General features: G+C 46.1%; 1 protein-coding gene across 8 annotated transcripts in view; it reads right to left on the minus strand.

Moving 5' to 3' along the window:
• Nucleotides 1-27,338, minus strand: part of LOC140105681 (C-type lectin domain family 2 member D-like) — a 92,705-nt gene that overhangs the window by 4,494 nt on the left and 60,873 nt on the right. For 5 of the 8 annotated variants that reach the window (XM_072129695.1, XM_072129692.1, XM_072129694.1 and 2 more), the window contains exons 3-8: nt 13,386-13,431; nt 11,233-11,283; nt 10,693-10,737; nt 9,232-9,330; nt 5,333-5,520; nt 4,733-4,839 (exon numbers count right to left, since the gene is read on the minus strand). In XM_072129695.1, the coding sequence (XP_071985796.1) occupies nt 4,733-4,839; nt 5,333-5,520; nt 9,232-9,330; nt 10,693-10,737; nt 11,233-11,283; nt 13,386-13,431 (536 nt within the window). Of the gene's footprint in view, nt 1-4,732; nt 4,840-5,332; nt 5,521-9,231; nt 9,331-10,692; nt 10,738-11,232; nt 11,284-13,385; nt 13,799-27,338 lie in introns of those variants that run through there. The other 3 variants (XM_072129691.1, XM_072129698.1, XM_072129697.1) reach the window with 3 other exon arrangements.

Genomic DNA, 27,338 nt, shown 5'->3' on the forward strand with positions numbered 1-27,338 from the left:
TACCGCCCCCTCCCAACCCGAGAACGCCGGTGAACGCTCTGTTGCTAGGCCCCTGGCTAAAGCTCTACCCAAAGAGACAGGAAGCAAAGCTTCTTGAGGATGGTTTTCTCTACGGGTTTTACATCCCCCATCAGCCCTCTTCAGCGGTCTTCAAATGCGGCAATTTAATTTCAGTTCGTGAAAATCCCAAGTTAGCATTGGAAAAAGTTCACAAGGAAGTTAATTTAGGTAGGATGGCTGGCCCTTTTTCAGAACCCCCATATCACAATTTACGTATTTCACCCCTTGGCCTCGTACCCAAAAAGGAACCTGGCAAATTTAGACTGATCCATCACCTTTCATTCCCCAAGGGATCATCAGTTAACGACGCTATATCAAAGGAGGATGCAGCGGTCTCGTATGTTTCCTTTGATAGGGCGGTTAGCTTGGTTAGACAGGCTGGCCCAGGAGCCTTACTGGCAAAATCGGATATCGAGTCCGCATTTAGATTGCTCCCAGTACACCCCGATTGTTTCCATCTGCTGGGCTGCTGCCTAGAAGAAAAATTCTATTACGATATGTGCCTCCCCATGGGCTGCTCCATTTCGTGCTATTATTTCGAACTTTTTAGCACGTTTTTGGAATGGCTCTTGGGATATGAAACAGGAATTTACTCCACTACGCACTACCTGGACGATTTTTTGTTTGTTGGTCAGCGGGACGCCAATACTTGCTCTCTTTTACTCGAGACTTTTACATCCCTGGCTAAGTTTATTGGTGTCCCCTTGTCACCTGACAAAACAGTCGGCCCAGTAACCATTTTGTCTTTCTTGGGCATTGAATTAAATACCTTAGAAATGACGTTCAAATTACCTGAGGAGAAAGTATCCCGTCTCCGTATGGAGATTGAATCAATTGTATATAAAAAGAAAGCAACCTTGCACCAGTTTCAGGTCCTCCTGGGCCTGCTGAACTTTGCTTGCAAAGTCATACCCATGGGCCGCGCCTTCTCCCGGAGGCTGTCCCTAGCCACAAAAGGCACCCAAAACCCTAATCATTTTATTAGAGTTACCAAACCCCTGAAGGAGGACCTCTCAGTTTGGCAGGTGTTCCTTCAGGATTTTAATGGTTTTGGCATCCTTCAAGAAATAGAGGTTGATAGCCCTTCCCTAGGCCTTTTTGTCTCTTCTTGCCCCTCCCATGGTTTTGCTGCCATCTATGGTAAAAAATGGTGCAGGGGTTCTTGGCCCACAGAATGGTTACAATTAGGAGGTACGAATAACTTAACTCTCCTGCAGCTTTTCCCAGTATTGGTAGCCTTAGATCTTTGGGCCCCTCTCTTGGCAAACAATCGGATTCGTCTATGGTCTGGTAATAAGGCAGTAGTACAGGCCCTTAACAGCCTTTCCTCACCCTCTTATCCGGTGCTTGCGTTGCTCCGTCACTTAGTCCTTAGATGCCTACAAACGAATATTTGGCTCAGAGCAAGGCATGTCTCTGATGCGGCGAACGACATGGCTAATGCCCTGTCTTGTTCCCAATTGCAGTTATTCAGGGAGCTCCACGGGTCACCAGACGAGGTAGGGACGGATTGCCTGCAGCACTTATGGAAGCTGGTCGGGAACAGCTTGTACAACTGATGAGGAAGTCTTTATCCGAAGCAACGTGGCAAAAATATTCAGCAGCTTGGAACCAGTGGTTAATCTTCTCTGGCGGTACCATACCCGCGGGGAAATCCCTCCTCCTCAATTACACGCTTGATTGGCTAGCCTCTTTAAAAAACCAAGGTGCTTCATTTCACAAGGCAAAAGTTAGTTTAGCGGGGTTAGCGTTCATGTTAAATTTGCATGACTGCCCAGATATTACAAAATCATTCCTGTTAAAACAATTGTTAAAAGGATGGAAACGGATGGGGTCAACACAAGATTCCCGTAGACCGGTATCACTTCCCCTGCTAAATCGGATCATCGGGGCTTTGGATGGGGTTTGCAGCTCAGCCTTTGAGGCTTCCTTATTCAAAGCGGCTTTCTCCATGTCTTTTTTCGGGGCCCTTCGTATCGGCGAGTTAGTCCCCTTTAGCAGCACTAAACAGGGTGGGTTACTGCAGTCGGACGTTATTCCCTCCCCATCCTCCGTTAAAATACGCATTCGCTACTCCAAAACTGACATATTTGGCAGAGGCACTTGGTTGTACATCTTGCCTTTGGGTTCTGACCCCTGCCCCGTCTTCCATGTATGGAATTTTGCGCAGCTTCGCCCAGCGGGTTCCAAAAATTTCCTAGTACACGAATCGGGTGCCCCTCTTACACGTTTTCAATTCTATTCTGTTTTCAAAAAAACTCTCACCCTGTTAGGCCTGGACCCAAAAGAATTCGGAACCCACTCATTCCGCATTGGTGCGGTGACTACCGCCCACTCCTGTGGAATGAGTGCCGATGCCATAAAATCACTCGGCCGTTGGAAATCCGATTGCTTTAAATCCTACATTCGGCCAGATCTCAACCCCTTGTTTTAATTAGCCTTCCTCTTTTCAGGTGCTGTCAGGCATGTTTGGATAGTGGGCCACTCATATATTCATTGGGCGGAGCGGAGAGCTGCGGTGCGGCCATGCGGACGGAACTTAGGCCTATCTAATGCAAAGGTGCACTGGCGCGGCACTCGCGGCATGATGTGGTCCCAGGTCCTGGCTGAGGTAGCTGAGATCAGTAGAAACTGTCAGGAACAGGCGGTCGTCATTTTGCACGCTGGAGGTAATGACCTCGGCCGGGTAAAAGTAGGGGAACTGATCTCCCTTATGAAGCAGGACCTCTCTCGCTTCCCTTCGCTATTTAGGTCAATGTCTTTGGCATGGTCTGAGGTTATACCCCGATGCCACTGGAGAGGAGCCAGGGATCACGAAGGAATTGAAAGGGCTAGGAAAATCCTAAATATTAGGATTTCGAAACATGTAGCTTCTCTAGGAGGAGTGTCTTTTCGGCATAAAGACTTGGAAGGGGACAACCGGCATTTGTTAATTGGGGACGGAGTTCATCTGAATGCTATCGGTATGGATATTTTTTTGCTGGGCCTTCAGGAGTTGGCGGAGAAAGCTATGGCTTTGGCATGTGTGGGGGGTCGCAGCCGGCGTTAATAAATTTTTGAAGCGGCTGCTCCTGTGGCGGAGTTTTCACATGCCCGTAGGCAGAAGGAAGGCCCCCACATGACGTCTGCCGTCCAGCAGCCGACATTTCGGGCGAAGGTTTTTTCTAAGAAGAATTGTTTTTTCTTGTTTTTTCAACTTTTTGCACTTTAAATGTTTTGTTACTTATTAACTAAGGTTTTTTCCAAAAATAAATGCTGTGGCCTACCCACATACCCACAACAATTTAATGGTCCCTGTCATTCAATAAAGATTTGTTTTGGAGGTTGGCAAATCCCCGGGTCAAGAGCATCGGTTTTGATGGTGCTGGTCTACAAGTCCCTACAGTCTCACTAGCCCCAAATCAAATAGAGAAGGAGCGGGGGACTGTAGGGGGATTTTATTTAATTTTAATGGATGCAGAAGGTGGCGATTGGCCCCTCTTTTTTGGGCAGTAACTAAAGGAGGTGGGGGGCCGGCTTGCAGAGCCCGCCCCATGGTTTTAAAAGCATTGGGGGCACGTGGGGGGGGGGGTCCTCTTTCCTTCTGCCTGGACCAAGTAGCGAGAAGTCACCCACCCACCCTGCCCTCAGGATATATTTCTTTTCAGGTTTCCTTGGCATTCCGGTTTCTGGCTGTTTTCTCTGTCTTTTCAGATGTCACAGCATTGGCGGAGTTTTCACATGCCCGTAGGCAGAAGGGAGGCCCCCACATGACGTCTGCCGTCCAGCAGCCGACATTTCGGGCGAAGGTTTTTTCTAAGAAGAATTGTTTTTTCTTGTTTTTTCAACTTTTTGAACTTTAAATGTTTTGTTACTTATTAACTAAGGTTTTTTCCAAAAATAAATGCTACGGCCTACCCACATACCCACAACAATTTAATGGTCCCTGTCATTCAATAAAGATTTGTTTTGGAGGTTGGCAAATCCCCGGGTCAAGAGCATCGGTTTTGATGGTGCTGGTCTACAAGTCCCTACAGTCCCTCTATGACCATAGACTAAGTAGACCATCAAGAGCAGAGGAGTGAGTGCTAGGTGCACACCTGGGCTACCATGGAAAGGTCACTAGATGTTCTTTAGGGCACTAGAAAATGGGAGTTTGGTTGACAGTGAAAACATATTGGGGCTCATTTACTAAGGGTCCGCGGAGCACATTTTCGTCGGCTTTCCCGACTATTTCCGTTTTGCATCGCATTTAACAGGGGATTTTGGCACACACGAACGGATTTTGGCGCATCAGCGCCGGCTAGCACGCAACACAAATCGGGGGGTGGGCCGTCGGACAATCCGACGGATTCGAACTACGCGCGGGATTTAACATTTCGAATTGTGTCACAAGACACGCACTTACAAGCACCGGGAAGAAGAAGGTGAACTCCGGTGGACCTCGGCGGGGAAACGACGGATGCAGGAACTTGGGCGCACGAGCTACGTGAATCGCGCCGGACTTCATCTTCGGCGTGCCGTTCGTATCGGGGATCGCGACAGGACCATGTAGGTAAATATGCCCCATTGTACTTGCCATTGCTCTTTAGGAATACCCAGGAGGTGCACCTGTAGGCTACCAAGTGTGTCGCAATATACAGTCTGTACAATATAAAGTCTGGTCTAGAGAAACTGAATAATAATAACTCACATATTATTAAACAAGGACCCATTTGTCCAGCGCCAAGGTTCTGTATCGTTTATCCTGTTCAAGCCAATCCAGTGATCAGGCGGTCCTTTAAATCTTGTGATAAAATCCTACACACAAGAAAAATAAGGGTTAAAATAAAATGTCGAAACCTACGACTATGATACAAATGCAAAAAATGTAGCCTAAGGGTTGAAACATTGTTGTCATCATTGTCAACCTTGTAACTAGAAGTGGAGGTAGAGAACATACATGACAGATGATGAGCACAACTAGACACGTCTGGTTCCTCGTGAACATGCAGGACCTTGTTTTCCCTCAACATTGTGGCTTCCTTCATACATACAACATTGTTCTTGGGTTAAGTCACTAATGACTGGTGAAATACCTAAGACTATGTCCAATATAAGAGGTTGTCTTGATTTCCATATACTGGCATGGAGGATAAGTGCCTAAGCTATTGTGTTACCTTCTGGAAGACGTCAACAAACCACGAATATTGTCACTTTGTCATGTGTAACTTCCATGGGCAGCAGAGCTGGAGTTCTCCAAGACCTAAATTTACCCAGGCCACGATAGACTCATAACAAAGACTGTACTTACCAGCTCCTCCAAGGACTCTACATGGGCAAGCAACGCGTTCCTAGTGGCACAAAAGTCCTGACTCCACTGCCACTCACTAATATTCTTAGAGAAATAATAACATTTATAGCTGGACCAGATCCAACCATCTTCACAAGGAGAAGAGGTAACAATTTTTGGACAGTGATGTTTCATGCTCCTCCTTAAACCTTAAAAAGAAAAAGTAGAAAATCATAAATGTAACCAAACATCTACCTAGAAGACCATCTATGGTGATCACGTCCAACTAGCTAATGGACCTTGTATGACCAAAAGAACATGGAGTTTCACATCAATACTCCAAAGCCTTTACTCTTATGGCTCAGTAGATTTTGCATTAGTCTATGGGATTCCTAACATCTCAACCTAAAGAATATTAGGGTTGATTCGTCATTAGAACCTCCAGTTGATCTTAATCAATCAACGAGGTTGAAGGCAAGTTTCAGTAAAAGCTATTCAATTTTCAAGTTTGCCTAATTTTGGACTAATTGCCTCAAAGCCAGAAGCTTGAGCATGTTCTCTTATTCTGACAATATGGACAACTTCTATCCTCAAAGTGAAATTGTTCGTAAAATTAGATGGCTTACACCATAACGAAGATTCCATGCAATGGATTGAAATGTTGCCTCATGGATCTATGAAGATTTCTAATATTTTGATGTGATAAAAACCTAGCCAAGGTGTGAACATAAGAAAAGAGAAAAAAGGCACAGGGGACGGCGCCTCGGGTGATATCGTTTGAGTAGAGCTTGAAGTAGAAATACCAATAGGGTGCTCACCTTGTGAATTCTTCAAGTAGCACATATATAGCCCAACCTGGGGTCCGGCTCAAACAGTCCAAGGAATATGTGGGTTTGCAGACACTAGTTTCTAGGATACAGAAAGCAGCTCCCAGGGCTCAGAATCCCGGTTATCAGTGGGTGATAACCGTGAGTGATAAGAAATCAAAGCAAATAATTCTCTGAGCACAAGTGGGGCGCTTAAAAAGTAATCCAGGAACAGAATTTGTGTCCAATTTATTCTACAATAAGCATAAAATATCAAGGCATCATAGTGCAATAAAATGCAAATCATAAAATCGATATAAAATGTCCTCTTACCGCGTTTCGGGTACTATGACCCTTTTTCAAAATTACGGACAGTAATGCAATATTATTAAAACTAGCAAAATAAATACATTTTAGAAAGACATACCTGTAAGTAGGCCAAAATCAGATTGGTTGCTGCAAGCAGCATCAGTAGCGTAAAACCGGAAGTGACCGGCTGCATCAGTGGCGCGAAACCGGAAGTGACTCACGGTGCTCAAATTTGCTGCATAATTATTTTTAATTTCTCAATAAGATTTTTTTACAGAAAAGGGGTACTGCGATGGGCAGCAAATTTGCGTCCAGTTTCGCTAACTTATATGTGGGACTCTTTGAGGAGGAGTTCATTTACCCACATAATGCTTTTGGTAAATGTCTTCTCTACAAGAGATTTATTGATGACATTTTTATAATCTGGAAGGGTAGCAAGGAGGAAGCACTTGAGTTTGTAAGAGACATTTATGAAAACGAGTGGGGTCTCGAATTCACATGTGAAATTACATCTAATAATGCTGAGTTCTTGGACGTTGTTGTTTTTCATACACCTGATGGTCAGATCAAGACTAGGACCTTCTTTAAGAAGGTCGATAGCAATAGCTACCTTGACTTCTCTAGCAGTCACTTCAAGAAGTGGCTAACCAACGTCCTGTATGGGCAGTACAAAAGAATAAGGCGCAATTGTACTGAGGATGGTGACTTTTTTTCCCAGAGCGAGGTTCTAACAAATCGGTTTAGAGCTAAGGGGTATCCTTCTACCCTTATAGCTACAGCACAAGCAAGAGCAGGTTCTTTGAGCCAAGAGGCCTGCCTGAAACCGAGGATAGAAACTATTACAGATGGTATGGAGATAAGAGGTGTCAATTTCGTTTCTACTTATTCCACTGTTCAGAAATTCGGAGTATCATTAACAAGCATTGGGGGATTTTACTACATGATCCTTTTTTGAAGGAAATCAACCCCAAAAGATCCAAATTGACATTCAGGAGATCACGTACCATTAAGAATATTCTGGCCCCTAGTCGTCTTCGCCCTGAGTCTGGCAAAATACACCCTAGCTTTTTTCCCAAAGTGGTAGGCAGCTATAGGTGCGGCCATAACAGGTGCAAGTGTTGCATCAGCATCAGACACAGACAGCTGAGTTTCATATCCAATACAATAGGGGAATCTTTTGAGATTAAAAGTTTTATGAATTGTAGCTCGTGCTATGTGATTTATCTCATAGAGTGTACATGTAGAGTCCAGTACATTGGTAGGACCATTCAACCCCTAAGAGAACGCTTTAACAAACATAGGTCAAATATAGAGAACGGCTTTGCTCTACATAGCGTATCCCGACATGCTGCTACTCATCACAACAAATGTTATAAGGATTTTAGTCTAGCCCCGGTAGAATTTATAGATGCATCCACTCCACAGAGATTTAACCATCTCAAAAGGAGGGAGATGTTTGGGATTTTTAAGCTTCAATGCCTCACTCCCATTGGCCTAAATGAGAGCCTTGAAGGTGTATATTGATTAAAAACCCCTCTGTAAATATAAGTATAAGGAGATCACTGGTTGGTAATTCCACCATTACCCCCTCTTTTTTCCATTTATATATTGGTCAAATGTTGCTTGGTTACTGGATTTGCTTCCCCATCAACATTTTGTTCCATCTGCGGATGCGCCTGTGTGCACGCAGGCGCAAGGGCAGGTTGGTTTATTAGATACACCTTCCTGATGGGGTCTCCGGTTTTGTGTTCATTTTGTGCATGCGCATGTTCACGCGCATGCGCAGTGACAGACTAAACCCCTGCGCATCTGCACAAGTGACGTCACTTCCGTGAGTCACTTCCGGTTTCGCGCCACTGATGCCGCCCGTCGCTTCCGGTTTTACGCTACTGATGCCGCCGGTCACTTCCGTTTTTACGCTACTGATGCTGCTTGTAGCAACCAATCTGATTTTGGCCTACTTACAGGTATGTCTTTCTAAAATGTATTTATTTCGCTGGTTTTAATAATATTGCATTACTGTCCGTAATTTTGAAAAAGGGTCACAGTACCCGAAACGCGTTAAGAGGACATTTTATATCGATTTTATGATTTGCATTTTATTGCACTATGATGCCTTGTTATTTTATGCTTATTGTAGAATAAATTGCTATTTTTGGACACAAATTCTGTTCCTGGATTACTTTTTAAGCGCCCCACTAGTGCGCAGAGAATTTTTTGCTTTGATTTCTTAAGGTGTGAACATAACCTTATACTCACTGACACTACCATGTTGAGTGCAACAAAACCCACTAATGTGCCACCAGATTGGTTTGACTTACGGCTAAAATAAAGGGTGACATCCAATGGGTTCCTACTCTATAACCTCCATATTTGAATATGGACTTCTCTGAAAAGGTTTCTACCTCTTTAAAAAAGTCCTGGAACACCAGTTGGATGAAGAGACACTGATGCCAGGAACCAGGATGTCATGTTGTATCAGGGGCAGACAGGGGTCCAAGATACAGTTCACCGATAGAACCTAAATGCTAAGGCACCTTCCTGCGGGGGAAGCTGCTTTTATCCCTAGAGGTGCACTGAGATTGATGGAGGAATTAATTGGGCATTGTAGGACCAGGGTAGGGAGAGCAAGTGGACCCTTCAGTGGTTGAGGATAAGGTGGTAGGATATTGGCCACCATGGGGATCTGCCAAGTTGACCCGCTGGTGGACTGCCGGTGTTACACTGAGGTCTGTAGGACCCAGTCTAGTGATTACTCAGAGGTTCCTAGCGTCTAAAATTCCCCATTACAAGTTTGGGACTTACCTGTAATACCCACGGATGACGTCAGAACAAGAACTATGACCAATAGCAAAACAGAAAAACACTTCCTACAATGTGGGCATCTAGGGGGTTTCCTCCTATCTGGAAATGAAAAAACATAAATAGGTATTAGATTGTTTAAGTGTCAAGTGTAACATTCATCACAATCTACAAGGTTGTCACCATAATAAACTCTGATATTATAAATGAACCAATCAGGTTCTTCCTTCATCCTAAATTGGCCCCAGGATGGCCTCTATTATACAATGCGCCGGTCTTGATAATTCTCCCTTTACCTTCTATGGGAGTCCGTGGTCTGCAGGTGCCAGCTCCTTTCTGTAAGTGGCGAGCCTTGCCCCATGTAACTTTTTGATGAGAAAAAGTCACGGAAAAAACCAATGTAACTGTTTTGCAACTTTTTAGTGCCCAAAAAAAGGCGACGGTTTACAAATGACAGATGTCCCCCATAGACTAAAAAGCATCAGTATGTTATCACTGGCAGCAGAAACTGAAGTATGAATAAGCGTTTTAGGGTAACATCAGAAATGCAAGGGACAGAAATATTTCAGATAGTTTCTAAAAAAAAAAATAAAATTCTTTTTTCTTTTCTTTTCCACAATGGTCAGAGAAGAGCAATGGGAATTTTTTTTTTGTTTAAACTTTTCCTGTAAATGAGGTTGTAACAGGTAAGAACTTCCCTCATCAGGTTTTAAATGATTAGTCCCTTCAGGGTATGGATGGTGCTTTCTAGAATTGCCTCTTTTATGTGAAAATGAGGTGAGAAGAGTCATATTTGTCTGAGATGAGTCACTGGTAACAGGGGGAGGGTCCCTTCAGAAGTCCCTATCTTTGGTTCTATAGGATCATTGCTTAATATGACACATTGCTTTTTGTGTCATATTAACGATAAGAATCTCATCTTTCTGATCCCATATGGGATCATAGCTTTTGGTTCTGTGAGATACAGAACTGGACATACAGGCGGTAACGGGATCTTTTCTGCAGCTTGAATTACCATATATGTATTTGGATGTTTGTATTTCTGGTTGTTTAGCTCACAAACCTATAAGGCTGATGTTATCTGAAAGATGAGATTCTTATCTTTAGTATGACACAAGAATCTTGTTTTTAGGTGCTATAGAACAGAAGACAGGGGATGAGTTAAAACGATGAGAATTCACATAAAAGAGGGAATTCTAGCAAGGTTATTTCATACCTGCTCAGAGGGGCCTAGTAGATTAGTGGGGTAACACCTGGTGACAGGTTCTCTTTAACTTCAAGGACATGTAAAACTTTAACAATGTGAGAGTTGTCACTGTCTGGGCTGTGCTGGGTCTATATAAACCAGCAGCAGTAGCAGCCTATTAGCCCTGTTGTGCTGGCGATCTTACGTTTAGTCTATGAGTTTAGTAAACGTTTAGTTCTATGATGATATTAATATTTATGATAGACAGTGTCCAATACCTGCTTGTCCTTCATCCTGATTGGATAAATTCAATCCCGTTTCTCCTGCATCAAAAACACAATTCATGTAAATCAAATAATAAAAGCTAAATTGCACATAAAATTGATTTAACTGGTTTACTGGACTAAGCCCTTGTGCACATTCATATGCTCGTAGTCGTGTACGGGAGGGAGGAGGGGTGAGCGCTGCTCATCGAAAGCCAAGCAGCTGTGCTGTAAAGACAGCAAAATATAGGATATGTCTTATATTTTGCGCCACACTCTCCGGGCTCGGTCTCGGTGCGGTGAGACAGCGTATGCTCCCACACCATGACCAGGTGCCATAGACATCTATGGGTGCCATTGCCCGGCCGCACAATTTTCTGGCCTTCTATGCAGTGCTGTGTGTTGCCCTGGCTACATAAGTTATTAAAAAAAATTTTTGAATATGGAAATAAAAATAAGAATTTTTAAAAAAGATCAAAAATGGGCTGGAGTACATATGGACTGCCCAAAACCTATCCGAACCTATCTGCCAGTACCGGCAGTCCTGTGCATTACCTTCATGTGTGGGTCCTTCTGATGTTCCCTGTGCTCCCGATCTTTTTCTTCCTACAGGACACAAGTTATTATCATTTACAATAAATCAACATTTTTTAGCCTAAAAACACGGCACAAAACAATAAAAACTGCGCGCTCTCACGTGCTTAAAAGACTTCACTCTATAACAACACAAACTACAGGACACATAGGACCAAGATATGAATTTATCCAAGGGGTTTTCTATTGGTTTTCATGATTTTTCTATGTATTAGTTATCAATATCAGATTATTGCTGTTAACAGGGCCGGTGCCAGCTCTGGGCATACCTGGGCAAGTGCCTGGGGCCCAGAGCTGCTGGGGGGGCCCACATAAGGATTTATCTTAGGAATCCATGAGGTGATGGGGCTTTATACAAAATAACCATGAGGGGACTGTTTGGGATGATAAACAATGGAATATTTTAGGGAACAAAAGAGTGTTTGTTTTAGTTTTTAAATTCACTCCAAGGCTCTTAGGCTGTCGCCCAGGGGCCTAATGAAACCTGGAGCTGACCCTGGCTGCCAATGTTCAGTCCTTCTCCTATACCTGATTAGTGCCACTCGGGGGCGGGCACTGATTGAACCCAAGTCTGCGGCACTTGAACAGTAAACACCCGTGACCTGTACTAGTATTAGCTGCAGGTGTTTGCATTAAACTCCATTAAGTTCAGCCCATGACCGTTCTGAAAACAGGGGTCGCAACGGCTGCAGAGACTTCTTAGACCTCTATACCAATTGGGCGGAGGGGAGGGCTTTGGCAGGCAGTGCAGTGGGCTGGAGCGGGGGGTCCATGTCCCATGCCTGTACCTATGATCTGGAGTCGAAGTGTATCGCAGCTGCCCGCCAGGATTTATCTGGAACCATCATGCACTTACATACTTAGCACCAGAACTAATTTTTTGACTCTATCCATTACTTTTAAAAAAGGCGTCACTATATGTAGTAGAAATAAACTACCTTTTTCAAATTTTATATCTGCTTTCTATTACCACCAAAGAGAAGCCATTTTCTCTCCTTGGTTCTCGATACATTCTTTGCTCTGTATATCATCTGTGTCACAACCCTACATCAGGGCTGGTAAAGGAGCCCTTATAACATAGCTCCCAACCGTCCCGGATTTGGCGGGACAGTCCTGGTTTTTCACCTCTGCCCCGCTGTCACAGGCAGTTGGGAGATTGTCCCGGATATTCCCTCCAGGTCCTGCCTAGTATATACTTTCAAAGCCAGAACTTGCAGTACTGAATGGCTTATGCTGACATTGGGTAGGGAATCCTTTTGAGAGATGTGTCGGGTTAGAGGCAGGGAAGGGACCACGTCATCAGGGAGATATCACCATCTGTCCATATATGGTGTTGTCTACATCACCCAGGGCTTCCCCAGACACAAGGCTCCATTTAATTCATTTAAATACATTTTTGCACAGCACAGGATTTGAACCCAGAACCTCTGCAGCCATAGCCTACCCATTAGGCTATGAGCTCAGTGGTTGTCTATATATGGATTTTTTGTAACTAAGAGCTTCACTGTTACACTGTGACACAGGCTCCATGCACTGGAATATGGAGAGGGATCTTCTCAGAGATTATTATTGTTATTATTGAGACAATTATTATTATAATTATTTGTATTATTATGAAGACAATTATTATTATTAATAGTAATTGTCTCCATAGGAATAATAATAATAAAAATAATTATCCCAATAATTACAATAATAATCTCTGAGAAGACCTGTGTGTCTATGGCATGTGGAGTGTGCAGGTTCTGGGTTCGTATCCCAGCCTGGGCATAAATTTATTTAATATGATTATTATTATGATATTATGGTAAGAATTTGGGGCGTGGACAGGGCATGATTGGGGGTGTGGCTTAGGGGGGATGCGTAGCGTGCCGACATTTTGTCCCTCTTTCCCTTCCAGAAATGTTGGGAGGTATGCTTATGATCTCCCCACATGGCAGTTTCGGGTGACATGGCCCGGGTGACAGCTCGGGAATATTATGAACTGCTGTGGAATCCCCTTCCAGTAATATATTTCCAGGAAAGGAGTTTGTTTCTGTTCTACATCGTAGGTGAAAGTAAGATTACAGCCCAAAGACCACAATCCCTGTCCCCGCTCCATATTATTATCTCACCTGTGTCTGATCCGGAAGAATACGGAGTCTCTTTGGAAGTAAAATTCTGTACAAAAAGGAAGTTAGATCCCAAAACCATCATGTAAGTGCAGGAAAAAAGAATGAGAATAAGTTTTACTCTCTCTTTACTGTCATTGTCTGCTCTTCACGAGGCGACGAGGGGAAAAGAAAGTGAAAGTAGCGAGAACTTCATTTTGTATCTACACATAAAATCATCAGTCTGTTTAAGACTAATCCATCAGGGATCACAGGATGTGGGAACATCTGGCTCAGGAGGGAACATCCGGCTCAGGGCCCCTCAGAGACCCATAAAATGTCTCTTCTGCAAACCAAAGTAGTACTGTGCTGTGCCCATGTATACAGGATAGGAGTAGTAGTACTGTGCTGTGCCCATATATACAGGATAGGAGTAGTAGTGCTGTGCTGTGCCCATATATACAGGATAGGAGTAGTAGTACTGTGCTGTGCCTATATATACAGGATAGGAGTAGTAGTACTGTGCTGTACCCATATATACAGGATAGGAGTAGTAGTACTGTGCTGTGCCCATATATACAGGATAGGAGTAGTAGTACTGTGCTGTGCCCATGTATACAGGATAGGAGTAGTAGTACTGTGCTGTGCCCATATATACAGGATAGGAGTAGTAGTACTGTGCTGTGCCCATGTATACAGGATAGGAGTAGTAGTACTGTGCTGTGCCCATATATACAGGATAGGAGTAGTAGTGCTGTGCTGTGCCCATATATACAGGATAGGAGTAGTAGTACTGTGCGGTGCCCATATATACAGGATAGAAGTAGTACTGTACTGTGCTGTGGCCATATATACAGGATAGGAGTAGTACTACTGTGCTGTGCCCATATATACAGGAAAGGAGTAGTAGTACTGAGCTGTGCCCATATATACAGGATAGGAGTAGTAGTACTGTGCTGTGCCCATATATACAGGATAGGAGTAGTAGTACTGTGCTGTGTCCATATATACAGGATAGGAGTAGTACTACTGTGCTGTGCCCATATATACAGGAAAGGAGTAGTAGTACTGAGCTGTGCCCATATATACAGGATAGGAGTAGTAGTACTGTGCTGTGCCCATATATACAGGATAGGAGTAGTAGTACTGTGCTGTGCCCATATATACAGGATAGGAGTAGTAGTACTGTGCTGTGTTCATATATACAGGATAGGAGTAGTAGTACTGTGCCCATATATACAGGCTAGGAGTAGTAGTAACGTGCTGTGCCCATATATACAGGATAGGAGTAGTAGTACTGTACTGTGCCCATATATACAGCATAGGAGTAGTAGTACTGTGCCCATATATACAGGATAGGAGTAGTAATACTGTGCTGTGCCCATATATACAGGATAGGAGTAGTAGTACTGTGCTGTGCCCATATATACAGGATAGGAGTAGTAGTACTGTGCCCATATATACAGGATAGGAGTAGTAGTACTGTGCTGTGCCCATATATACAGGATAGGAGTAATAGTACTGTGCTGTGCCCATATATACAGGATAGGAGTAGTAGTACTGTGCTGTGCACATATATACAGGATAGGAGTAGTAGTACTGTGCTGTGCCCATATATACAGGATAGGAGTAGTAGTACTGTGCCCATATATACAGGATAGGAGTAGTAGTACTGTGCCCATATATACAGGATAGGAGTAGTAGTACTGTGCCCATATATACAGGATAGGAGGAGTAGTACTGTGATGTGCCCATATATACAGGATAGGAGTAGTAGTACTGTGCTGTGCCCATATATACAGGATAGGAGTAGTAGTACTGTGCCCATCTATACAGGAGAAGGAAGTGCTCAGCCTGTGGGTGTGGTTCTGATTGCTCCAGGTGCTCTGTCTGTGAGTGAGAGCCAGGAGATCCCAGACCAGCCGGGGCCTGTATTTTCTCCCCAGGGAGAGTGCAGGTCCTGGGAATGAATAGTGGACGCCAGTCCAAGGCCTCCAGTTCCCGGACTAGGCCGGCGGGAGCTGGAGAGACGCAGCAACCGGCCAAGCCAGCAGCGGTCAGAAGATCGGAGAGGAGTCGCAGCAGTGCAGCTCCACGCGGGTCGCAGCCAGAAATCCGTGGACGCCGAAAGGCCCCAGGTGGAGGTGAGGTGGCAGGACCCAGCAGCGCTCCTTCTGGAGCAGCCTCACAAATTAAGTACTCACGGGGGTGACCAGGACTGGTGGGTGCGCAAGGCCCGGGAGCCTGATGTCAGCTACAGCACCCGCATTGTAGAGAACCTCCGTGAGTATGAGGAAGCCAGTAAGACCTTGTGGCGGCTCCGGGAGGAGCTGCGAGAGACCCGGGCAAAGATGACGACTGCGACCAGGACCAGCAAGGTGGAGCTTGCAGAGACTGCAAAGCGGCTAAAGAAAAACATCAACTCTCTGGAGGGAAGGAAGACCATCATCCTGCAGCACAGCGGCCCCTTCAGAGAGAAGCTACAGAATGATGACCGGTTCCGGGCCATGGAGGAGAAAACCCGGAGACTGAGGGGCCTCCAGTCACAGATGGATGAGGTGGTGGAAGAGACTGCACCAGAACATCAGCAGTGTCCATCTGATAGTCTGCAGCAACATCAGCAGACTCCGTACAGCGGGCCCCCTGCAGAGCAGGTGGCTCTGCCATCAGACTCCAGCTCTGCTGGTGAGGGGGAAGATGACACCAGCGGCCGGGGTGGGAGGCTGATGACGCAGATACGCCTCCTCGAGTCTCCGGTCCATATGGAGAACATGGCGTTTGGTGATGATCTGGGACCGGAGATGAAAATAAAGACCAAGGCTAAGAAGATCTCGGCCAGAGAGGAGGTAAGACTTGTATATGTGCCCCACCCTGTGCACCCCCCGCCAGCGGCAGGGAAAGCCCGTTGTGCGAGTCCCACTTTCCACCCCAGCTCGAGTTCTGTTGTGGACCCTGAGCAAGGGAGTGGGAAGATAAAACCTATGGCATCGCTAATGGCAACAGACGTCATCTCTGCTTGTGGTAGCAAAGGTGACGTGGGGCAGACATCGGCAATGAGGCCGAACAGTGAGGGCGGCCCGGCGGCGGGCACGGCATGTTCTGGTTCTGGTGTTCAGGTCCGTCAGTGAGAGGGGGGGGGGGGCGGCCTGGCACTAGAGCCTGCTGTGAGTGCTCCGGCTGCCCTGGAACCTGTGGCAGCTGCTAAGCGGTTGCCGCTGTGTGAAGGACAGTTGGGGCAAAGGGACCCGATCCTCCTGGAGGAAAAAAAAAGGACGCTGGACTGGATGGGACTGTCACAAGCCAGAGGTCTTCCGCCTGTCCTGGGGAGATGGTCCTATCCCCTGCGGCAAAGACTGCAGCTGGTCCAGCCACTGTGTGTGTGGAAGCTAGTGTACCATCTTGTAGTGTGAATAGTGGTGTGAATGGTGGTAGTAATGTTGTTGTAGGTGGTGGGTCTGTAGGGTCAGTGGGGGCTGGTCCATCTGCCCCCCTGGTGGCAGCATCTCAGACGCGTAGTTATGCGAGTGTCGCTGCTGGGGCTGCTGGTGTATCCTCCCCATCACCAGACTTTGGGGACGGCATGTTGCAACGGCGCCTCCTGGAGGCCCTCAGAAGGGGAGAGAGAACGATGAATGTAGAGGGGCAGGAGGTTGATTTATCCTTTTGGATAGACAGGTTTGGCCTGGCAGCCTTCCGAGAGGAAAGAGGGGGAGACACTGTGTGGTCTCTCCCGACAGCCGGGCCAGTGGGGACTCGTAGGAATGTGGTCCGTCTTCGCTGGAGGGGCAGTGATGCGTGCCCTCCAAGGCAGTTGACATCTTTGAGCTGAAACGCAATGAGCCCGGCTGGCGGGATTTCGCTGTGCAAGCGGTGTCCCGTCAAAATGAGGTCAAGAGAGTGACCGTTTTAACATGTAATGAGTCACTTTCATGCATGGATATTATGACCTGGTTGAACAGGTATGGCGAAGTGGTGGCAGTTCCTAAAAAGAACTTGGATGAGTTTGGCATCTGGTCAGGAGCCTGGACCTTCATGGTTAAGTTGAGGCGTTCAGGAGGCACGGTCACCCACATTCCCTCCTCAGCTTTCTTGGGGAGGGACAGAATCCTGATCTTTTACCAGGGGCAGCCAAAGGTCTGCCACAGATGCGGTGATCCTACGCACTTTAGCGCCAACTGCCATGTGCAGAAGTGCGCATTGTGCGGTGGGGTTGGTCATCTTGCCGCAAACTGTGAGCAGATCAGGTGTCATCTGTGTGGTGAGCTTGGTCACCTGTTCAGTCGCTGCCCTCACTCCTTTGCCAATATAGTCGGAGCCCCAGTGGGAGAGAGCCGAGGTGTTGCTCCTGCTGTGGAGGGTTCTGCTAGGGCTGAAGGGGCAGAGGGGCCAAGGAAGAAAGGCAAAACCACGCCGCCTTCTAAGTTGAGGCGACTTGAAGGCCGTCGAAGGAGCAGAGAGCTTGGGGAGCCCCAGGCTGCTGGGGTGAGTCATAGCCCTGTTCCTGAGACAAGTGCTGCCGCAGCTGAGGCCCTGGGGGAACAGGACTTGGATGAAGAGGTCAGGAGGCTGGAGAAAGAGGAAGAGGCCATCACCACTGGTTCCTCTCTTTATGAGAGTATGGATGAGGACAATAGGAGGTGGCTAAATGAAAAACGTAAGAAGGGTGCCAAAAAGAAAAAACGCAAAACTGTGAAAGCTGCAGCCGCTTCAAAGGAAGGCCAAACCACCTCCCCTTTGATTGTTCTCTCAAACCGTTTCCAAGCCCTCAAGGATATCTCCTCTTCGGAAGAGGAGGTAGGGGGTAAGGATCTGGAGTCAGTGGCGGTAGGTCCTGTGGGGGGCACCGAGTCTCCCTCCTCGGAGGATGAAAGGTCCTCGAGGGGGGAAACTGGCCCAGAGTCTGCTGATGGGGACGATGAGTCTGACGGTGGGGTGACCAAGGGGGCAATGGATATGCCTGTCTCCCTAAAGGAGGGGGGTGGGAAAAAGAAAGCCGTCTAACTCAATCACTCTTGATGGCGGCACCCACTCCGTTGACGCTGGCGTCCATTAATGTCGCCAGCATTAAGTCTGATGCGGCTAGATTTGCGGCCTTTGATTTTCTTGGCCGCGTTGAAGCCGACATTTTATTTTTGCAGGAGAACAGGCTGCCAGATTTGGCGGCCGTGTATAAAGCTAAGAGGGAATGGAGACATGGGCCTTCCTATTGGTCTCTTGTGGCCGAGCCGTATAGTGGAGTGGCGGTACTTTTTACCGCACCGGTAGAATGCCGACGGGTTATTGAGTTAGAAATGGGGAGGTGCCTGATCCTGGATGTCCTCATGAAGGGACAAGAACTTTGTCTTATTAATATCTATGGTCCCCAGTCTTGCTGGAGTAGAAAGTGTCTCTTTATGAGGATCAAGCTCTACCTTTTTACAAGTCGGCAGGTGGTCTTTGGAGGGGACTTTAATGCTGTCACAAGGCTCCAAGATAGGGGAGGTTCCATAGACACGCTGACTTATGATAGCGTAGCACTTAATAGCATAGCTAGTGAGGCTCGCCTGGTGGATGTCCACATCCGGCACACCCCAGGCCACGCGGGGTTCACCTATTATAGGGGTAGCTGCAGGTCTAGAATAGACAGGTTTTTTTTAAAGGAGGAAGCCATTTCTTCAGCAGTGTCCGTTGTTGAGGTGGAGTTCTCTGACCACTGTCTAATTTTGTTTTCTCTGAATGTTACAGAGACCCCCCGGATGGGAAGAGGCTACTGGAAGCTCAATTCATCTCTCCTGGAAGAAGCAGAGATAAGACAATCGTTTGAGGACTTTCTTCAGAGCCAGGTACCATTGATGGGCCTTTGTAGCAGTAAGTCAGAGTGGTGGGAGATGCTCAAGAAAAGGGTGGCGAGATTCTTCCGCCAGCTCTCGAGCCTCAGGAGCCTGGACAGGTACCGCCTGTATCAGGGCCTGAGGAGGAAACTCGAGCATCTCGTCTCGACTGGAGGTAGTCGTGAGGACATCTCCAGAGTGAAATCCTTGCTGAAGAGGTGTCAGTACGATAGACACGCATCTTTGGTTTTTGAGAGGGATTACGGGAAATACCGCTCGCCCGACCCTTACAGAAACTGCAAGATGTCAGTGAATGGTAAAGTTGTCACAGGACTGGTTGACAGTACGGGATCCGTGAAAAGGTCCAGATCAGGGATTCTGGAGGTCGTCAGATCCTTCTACTCACACCTCTTGGGCAGGAAGGATCTAGATCAGGATGTGATGTCGGCTTTCCTGGCAGAAACTGTCCCTGAGCCAGGAGTAGACCCCTCTTTTGATGTTTTGACCGAAGTGATCAGGGAAGAGGAAGTCAGCCGGGCGATTGAAGGGCTCGCCCTCAAGAAATCGCCAGGCCCGGATGGCTTAACATCTGAGTTTTATAAGACCTTAAAGGACGCCTTGGTTCCCCTCTTGACTGAGGTATTCAATAAGTGTCTTTCCTCGGGCGCTCTGCCGAAGTCAATGAGGAGGTCTGCCCTGATCATTCTGTCAAAGGGTAAGGACCGATCTCGTATTGAGAACTGGCGGCCCATAGCACTTCTCAATACGGACAGAAAGGTTTTGGCAAAGGTGCTGTTTAATTGGCTGGTGCAGTTTGCGCCCCGGCTCCTTTCGGGGACCCAGCACTGCTCTGTTCCAGGCCGCAGTACATTTAGTGCTGTGCTCTGTGTTCGGGAGGCAGTGGAGCAGGGCAGGGCTGGTAACTGGAAGGGGTACTTGCTGTCCTTGGACAAGGCAAAAGCGTTTGATCGGGTTGACCACAAGTACCTCTGGTCTGTCCTTCTGAGGTATGGCCTGCCGGGGGAGTTTGTCAATTGGCTAAAGGTTTTGTATGCAGGGGCAGAGAGTTTCCCGCTTGTGAACGGATGGATTGGCCGCTCTTTTGAGGTCGGGTCTGGTGTCCGCCAGGGTTGTCCTCTGAGCCCACTTCTATACGTGTTCGCGATTGACCCATTCCTTAGGATGGTTGATCGTGGGCCGTTAGTGGGAGTCGGGATGGACCAGGCGGCACCGGAAGCCACTCTAAGGGTGGTAGCGTACGCTGATGATGTCACCATTTTTGTGTCCTCGCGAGGGGAGGCGCAATGGGTGATGTCGGAGGTTGACCGCTACTCGGAGGCTTCTGGGTCCAAGATCAACCGGGATAAGTGTGAGAGTCTCTGGCTGGGAGAGGGGGATCCAGGCTTTGATCTCCCGGACACTCTTCCAGGGCCCCAGGACTCTGCCAAAGTTCTCGGCATCAAATTTGGCCAGGGGGATTACCCCATGCAAAACTGAGACGGCAGGCTTAAGATCGCCACTCAGAAGGTTAACCAGTGGAAGGGTTGGTCTTTGACCCTCAGAGAAAGGGTTCACCTGATCAAAACCTACCTGCTCCCGTTACTGATTTATCTGGGCAGTGTATGTGTCTTGCCACAGCCTCTCTGGGCTCGGGTCTACAGTCTGTACTTCCAGCTGTTATGGGGGAATAGGCTGAACCTACTCAGGAGGGAGGTTACTTACCGCACGAGGAGACAAGGAGGGTTGTGTATGGTCAACCCTGTGGTATTCCTAGTGAGTACCTTTCTTAAAATCAATGTTGCAAACCTCTGGAAAGAGAGGGCTCCTCCGTGGGTATACTCCTGCAGGGGATGGTTTCGGCCTTTCTTCCAGGAATGGGAGACAGGGGGGCAAGTGAAGGATCTTCGTACACCTCATGGGCATCTTCCGGCTTACGCTACCCCGGTTCTGAAGGTGATTCGCCGGTGGGGTCTGGGAATGTGGGAGATCAGGACCATGTCGAGGAAACTCCTCGACCATAGGGTTCTGTTGACCCATTTCCAGAAGCCCCTGGCCCTCAGGGATTGCCCAAGTCGGGATCTTGGGGTGGGTTTGAGACTTTTGAATTCCATCAGGATCCCCTTGAAGTTTTGGGACTTGGCTTGGCGCTGCTTCCATGGTAAGCTGTGTGTGAGGGACAATCTGAAGTGTAGGAGCTCTGAGGAAAGCGGTTGTCCCCGGGAGGAGTATGGTGGTCTGCTGGAGAGCATGGACCACTTCCTGCTTCAGTGCCCCTATAACACAGAGGTGTACAACCGGGTGGGCACTTCCATCCAGGTTGGCCGGTCTCTCCTATGCGGAGTGGGCCTATGGAGCATTAAGAGGCCTTGGTGGCCTGGACCGATGCACTTTATTTCTAGCTAGTCTAGTGGTCAGGTACCACATGTGGAACGCACGATGTCTAGTATCAGCTCAGAATAAAATCCTCCCGGTGGATGAGGTGGTTAGGAACATTCTGGGTGACCTGGGGAAGGTGCGCTCTCTGGAGTATGAGAGGCTGGGCATGGGGAGGGCCTCTCTCCTTTGGAGGGGGTTCTCCTTTAGTGTCCCTTAGTCTGTCATCTCCGCTCCTGGTGTTGGGCTGATGCTGACACTGCAGATTTTTGTTTTGTTTTGAGGATCCGGTAGATGTGGGGCTTGGAGGCGCCGAACTTGGGCTTTGTGGGAATAATGATAATTTGTGTAGTTTTTGAATTGTTGTGTTTTATATTATTATTAATATATTTTTTTGTAATAGTTATGTGATAGTAGGGGGGTGTTAGGTGGGGTGGGGGGGTGGTGAGTATGTGGGACACTATGGACAATGGACACTGGGGCTTGGGGTGTGGAGGGGGGGAGGGTGCTAATGGGGAGGAGGAGAAGAAAAAAAAAATAAAAAAAAATAAAAAAAAAAAAAAAAATTCCAAAAAAAAAAAAAAAAATTGCAAAATGAAAAAAATAATAAAAAAAAAATGTTGTCGTCATTGTTGATTTTCGTTATGTTTATTGTATATATTATATTGCTTATTATTGGTTTATTTGTGTTGCATTTTCCTGGCATTGGACCGGCAGGGTCAGCTTTTAGTTTCTGTTATGATCCCGGTGAGGGCCGTTTTCTGTTCTTATTATGTATATTGTGTCAGTGTGAGGTGCGAGGCGCGAGGTGTCGGCTGGACTAGCGATTGTTTCTGTTGACTTTGATGATTTATGTTAAGTTTTATACTTTCATATAAAATAAAAGAGTTACAGGATAGGAGTAGTAGTACTGTGCTAAGTAGGCCCCCAAAGTGACCGCCTGTTTTGAGAATTTTTCATACCAAGTTATTTTGTCACACTACAAATTTCCATCGACACCCAGAACCCAGAACACTAGAGAAATACATTATGAGTATAAATGTCGCTCTTTGACTCATGGAAGTTTCCACTTTGTCTTGATAAAGATTTTCAGAGAGAATTTGGAACTTTTGTCAGTGTTTTTTTTTTACCATTATGTGATGCTACGGTAATTTTTTTTTAACATTACAGGGGAAATGAGTGTATTGAGTGATGTGGCTCCATATGTAATTTCGGACATTATTATTAGATTGGTAAAACAATGAGAACAGTCATAACTTCTCTCGAATTCTGTCATGGAATCGGGGGGTCCTCACTGCTGTGTATTTTTCTCTAAATTTGGTGTTAATGTATTTAATACTTGATGTCTGTGTACTTTTCCAATAAAATGACTATATTTGGTATTTTTGTTTGTCTGGATGGAGAAAGTTGGTCTCGAGGGTGGTCGCAGATTGGCAGGGGCAGGAGTCCATAGAGCAATGGGGAGACTATCCTTGTCTAATGAGGAAGCTCTTAACCCATTGGTAACCAGGCTCCATCACTCTGTCCCATTTGGAGAAGCAGCGGTGCAGACCAGGACACATGTATCACATGGAAAATATCCGGCAGATTTTGGATTTCGCCCCATTCCACTAATCACAGTCTGGGTTATGAATCACCGCATCGTACTGCAGGATATCCCCCCAGGGATGTCCCCTCCTTCACATTATCTCATACTCTTCACTCCCCACATAGTTACTAGGAAGAAACATGTGACCATCTGAAGGACAGAAGTAGAAGGGAAATAACTTGGCCGCTCTATATGGGACAACACCCAGTGCAGTCTTTATTATAGCTGTCACTCAACTTTCCTAGGATCCTGCAAGGCAAATGTCCAAATAAATATAGTCCTACATCCCCATGACCACTGTGTATGTAATATATACCATAATGAGTGTAAGCAGGACCTAGGCAGGACAATGAGCCCAAAACCTGAGCCCCCAAATAGTCACCTGCCTAATTACTGGGCGACACCCAAACCAGTGGCCAGGAACAGGTCAATGTTCCCTCCCAACGCCAATGTAAGGACACACAAACAAATAATACGGAAGAATAACAAGTGTTTTGGGTCACAACTAGATAGGAAATAAAGCACAAAATCCAAAGTCCAAAAGGAAAGTCAGAAAACGTAAGCCAGGATCAGCTAACTAGAAATATAACAAGATCAAAACATGAACCAGCTGGAACAGATATCTAGGTATTATCTGAATAGGTAACCAGAGAGCCTCAGTCCCAGCTGATTGGAGCGGAGGTCTGTCCATCACAGTAGGTAAATGACCAGAACTGAGCTGAAGAAGAACTGGTGTAATTAGTCTCAGTACAGCCAACTACATAAAGCGCAGTTCACACTATGAAAAGTCGCAAACTGCATTCTGCGGACAGAGAAAGAGACTGACCCGGATGTTACAATCAGATAACTTCTATAATATAACCCTATTGATACATTTCCCTAGATTTTTCTTGTCCTGGACAAGTTCTCTGGAATGTGTTACCCTGGATTATTACATTCAGCCCCACAAGCACTGTGTCAATGATGTTCTAAAAGCAGATCTTTTCATTGTCATACACTTCACCCCCAACCACAATTCCTTATATTCGGCAGAAGCGGCCCATCAGTACTTAACAGCATCATATGACCCATAGACGCAGTGGCTAGAGTCCTCTATAGTTATGGGTACAAGTTCCATGATATACAGTATCATCCTCATCAATAAATATATGGGATGTATAATTTCTATAAACTTTATTAACATGGCAGCTTAGATACAGCATCTTAGCTCTACTTATGGTAGATACCTCAGTAATGACAACTTTGATACAGCATCTCAGCTTTATGGAAGGTGGATACTTGTATATTGAAAGCCTAGATATACCGTCTTATGGTAGACCCATCTATAATGACAGCTTAGATACAGCAGCTTAGGTCTATATAAGGTGGATGCTTATATAATAATTGCTAAGATGCTCTATGTATGGTAGATACTTCTATAAAGGCAGTTTAGATACAACAGCTCGGCTCCATATATAGAGGGAACTTCTATAATGGGAGCTTAGATACAGCAGCTCAGCTATATAGATACCATTGCACTCTCTATAGACACTCTCTGCACCTCTAATCTTTCATGTTATTGGTCTGTGTAAATGCAGCTCTGTCTCCCTGTTCCCACTGGAGACTTCCTGACTCCTTTCAGTGTCTATCTACCCTCTGGATTAACACCTGATAGTTGTAACTAATTTACCCTAGTGTATAAATTGGACACTACAAGTCATACCTGACCGAGGTCTTACCCAGTGCAACTTTTGTAAGTGCGACTATTTAAGTGCTTAGAATTATTCCAGAATTGAACCAGAAGGGAACAAAGGGACAATATCTGTAAGGACATGCTTAAAGGACACCTGTCATCAGGTCTGTGTCACTAGTCCTGTCACCTCTACCTGTTGGAGCAGCTCACAAGGATCCATCACAGCCTTTATCTAGTTATTTCATACATTAATCATTATAAAAATCATCTTTTCTTTATTATGTAAATGAGGCTGGTCACATGGTCAGAGGCAGTGATGTCACCCCTGTTACCCCTCTCCTCCCCCTGCTCATGTCTGTGTGTAATGTATAGTAAAGCATGGCTAGTGTGTGTGCTGCATCTGCTGACATGCTGCATCCTCCTAATATACAGGTGAGAGACACAGACATCAGCTACACATGAATCTGACATGTTCTGCTATAACATGGCTGCCTGGAGCTGCTGTATCTCTCCTATACACACACATGCACACACAGGCTGCAGGGGGCGTGGCCACCAGCACCAGGAAGCACATCATTACACAGCCTCACATCATTATACAGGCTGTCAGTCATGCACTGGGGGTGTGGCTGTGCCTCCCACTCATGAATAACGTGGACAGCTTGAATATGCTAATGCTTCATTGGACATTTCACAGGTCATTTGCATACAGCTTTAGGACCTCATTGCTTAGGTTTACAGGCATGTAGAGGGACAATGAAGGGATAGAGGCAATGCTCTCTAATGGCAGTTTGTGAAAATATATTTAGTTTAGGGGGGTTATTTTGCATGACGGGTTCTCTTTAACTCTTGTCTTTCAACATGTTATCCGGAAAACAAAAATAACCTCTTTCCTCCATCGCCTTCTCACTCCAAATCTAGTGAAGTTGTGGTGGCACTTAGGAAAGATGCACTGTCAAGATGGCGCCACTGTAGGTGGCTGCCTGTGCATAGGCACCGGCTTTTGAACTGCGGCCTCCCCCTTACTCCTCTGACTCCGCCCTGTGGCATTAACTTGGCCTCTCACTCTATCACTCTGCACCAAGCGGATCATCAGCAGCAGGGGCTCCATGTCGCACAACTAGTTGCAACAGAGCGCCGGTAATGGATCCTGGCAGCCAAGAGCACCATTAGCAGCTTCATCAGAGCACCGGAAATGTAAGTGATTACGAAGAGAGCCTTAACGCAAATCAGGAAGAACCAGCACCAAGGCTCCAGTGGCAGCCAGAAATGGGCAGCTTAAGTGCTGGTACCTGCCAACAATGGAACTACGACAGTGCATCTTCTGCCAAACCGATACCTGCAGCAGCAGTGCACCACTAGTTCAGCACAACACTGTCAGCGCCACACCTGTAATATCCCCTATATATGTCTGTCTATGTGTTATTGTGACTAGTATATTCTTGAACTGTAATTGCTTCCCCATATGTGTCATGTAACCTGCATGGTGCGGTATCGCAACGTCCTGTAATTATAAGAAAAAAAAGGGTTTTTTTCAGCTCACCAATATGTTCTATGTGGAGGGCGAATCGTGGCTGCACGGACACCTGGGCTGGGGAACCAGAGAGAAACAGCAAGCAAAAGGAGTGTGATCCAGCTTCCAACGAAAGGCAAAATGAGAATAAAAGTCCACTTTATTTAGAAAAATAACATGATAAAAACATCATAGGACGTCCATGAGAAGAAAAAACTGACGCGTTTCGGGCGAAAAAACGCCCTTAGTCGTAGCCTAACACATGGAATATGAGGAGACTATTTAAGTATAAGTGAAGAGTCACATGATACAACAAGGCGGAGCCTGTTAGAATGCAGGCGTTAGAACATAATAGGAGAACAAAAGATAATATACAAATACAATGATGTAGAACCACAGGTGAAGAAGTATTAATAGAGATACATAAGATCATTCTTATAATTTAAACCCTGTGGGAACCTTGTTTGGAGGGAGAGGATCCAGAAGGCTTCACGAGATCGCAGCTGTCTGGTCCAATCTCCTCCTCTACGGGGGCGTGGTAAACGCTCAATGGGAATTACAGACATGGCTGAGACGTCACCACAATGAGTTTCTAACAAATGTCTTGACAGGGACTAAGGGCGTTTTTTCGCCCGAAACGCGTCAGTTTTTTCTTCTCATGGACGTCCTATGATGTTTTTATCATGTTATTTTTCTAAATAAAGTGGACTTTTATTCTTATTTTGCCTTTCGTTGGAAGCTGGATCACACTCCTTTTGCTTGCTGTCCTGTAATTATGTTTTTTTGCAACAAAGGAACTTGCAACAAGTAAGAACGCGCCTATTTGTATTGTTAAATCTTTCTCTGTGTAACAATTGCTGGAACACTATGTACTTCCCCTCACTGCTGAAATGCCCTGCTGTCTCCCTCAATGATGAAATGCCCAACTGCCTCCCCTCACTAATGAAATGCCCTGCAACCTCCCCTCACTCATTAAATGCACGGCAGCCTTCCCTCATTATATAGGGTTATCCAGTATATA

This window comes from Engystomops pustulosus, chromosome 11, assembly GCF_040894005.1.
Source record: "Engystomops pustulosus chromosome 11, aEngPut4.maternal, whole genome shotgun sequence".
In the NCBI taxonomy this organism is placed as follows: domain Eukaryota; kingdom Metazoa; phylum Chordata; class Amphibia; order Anura; family Leptodactylidae; genus Engystomops; species Engystomops pustulosus.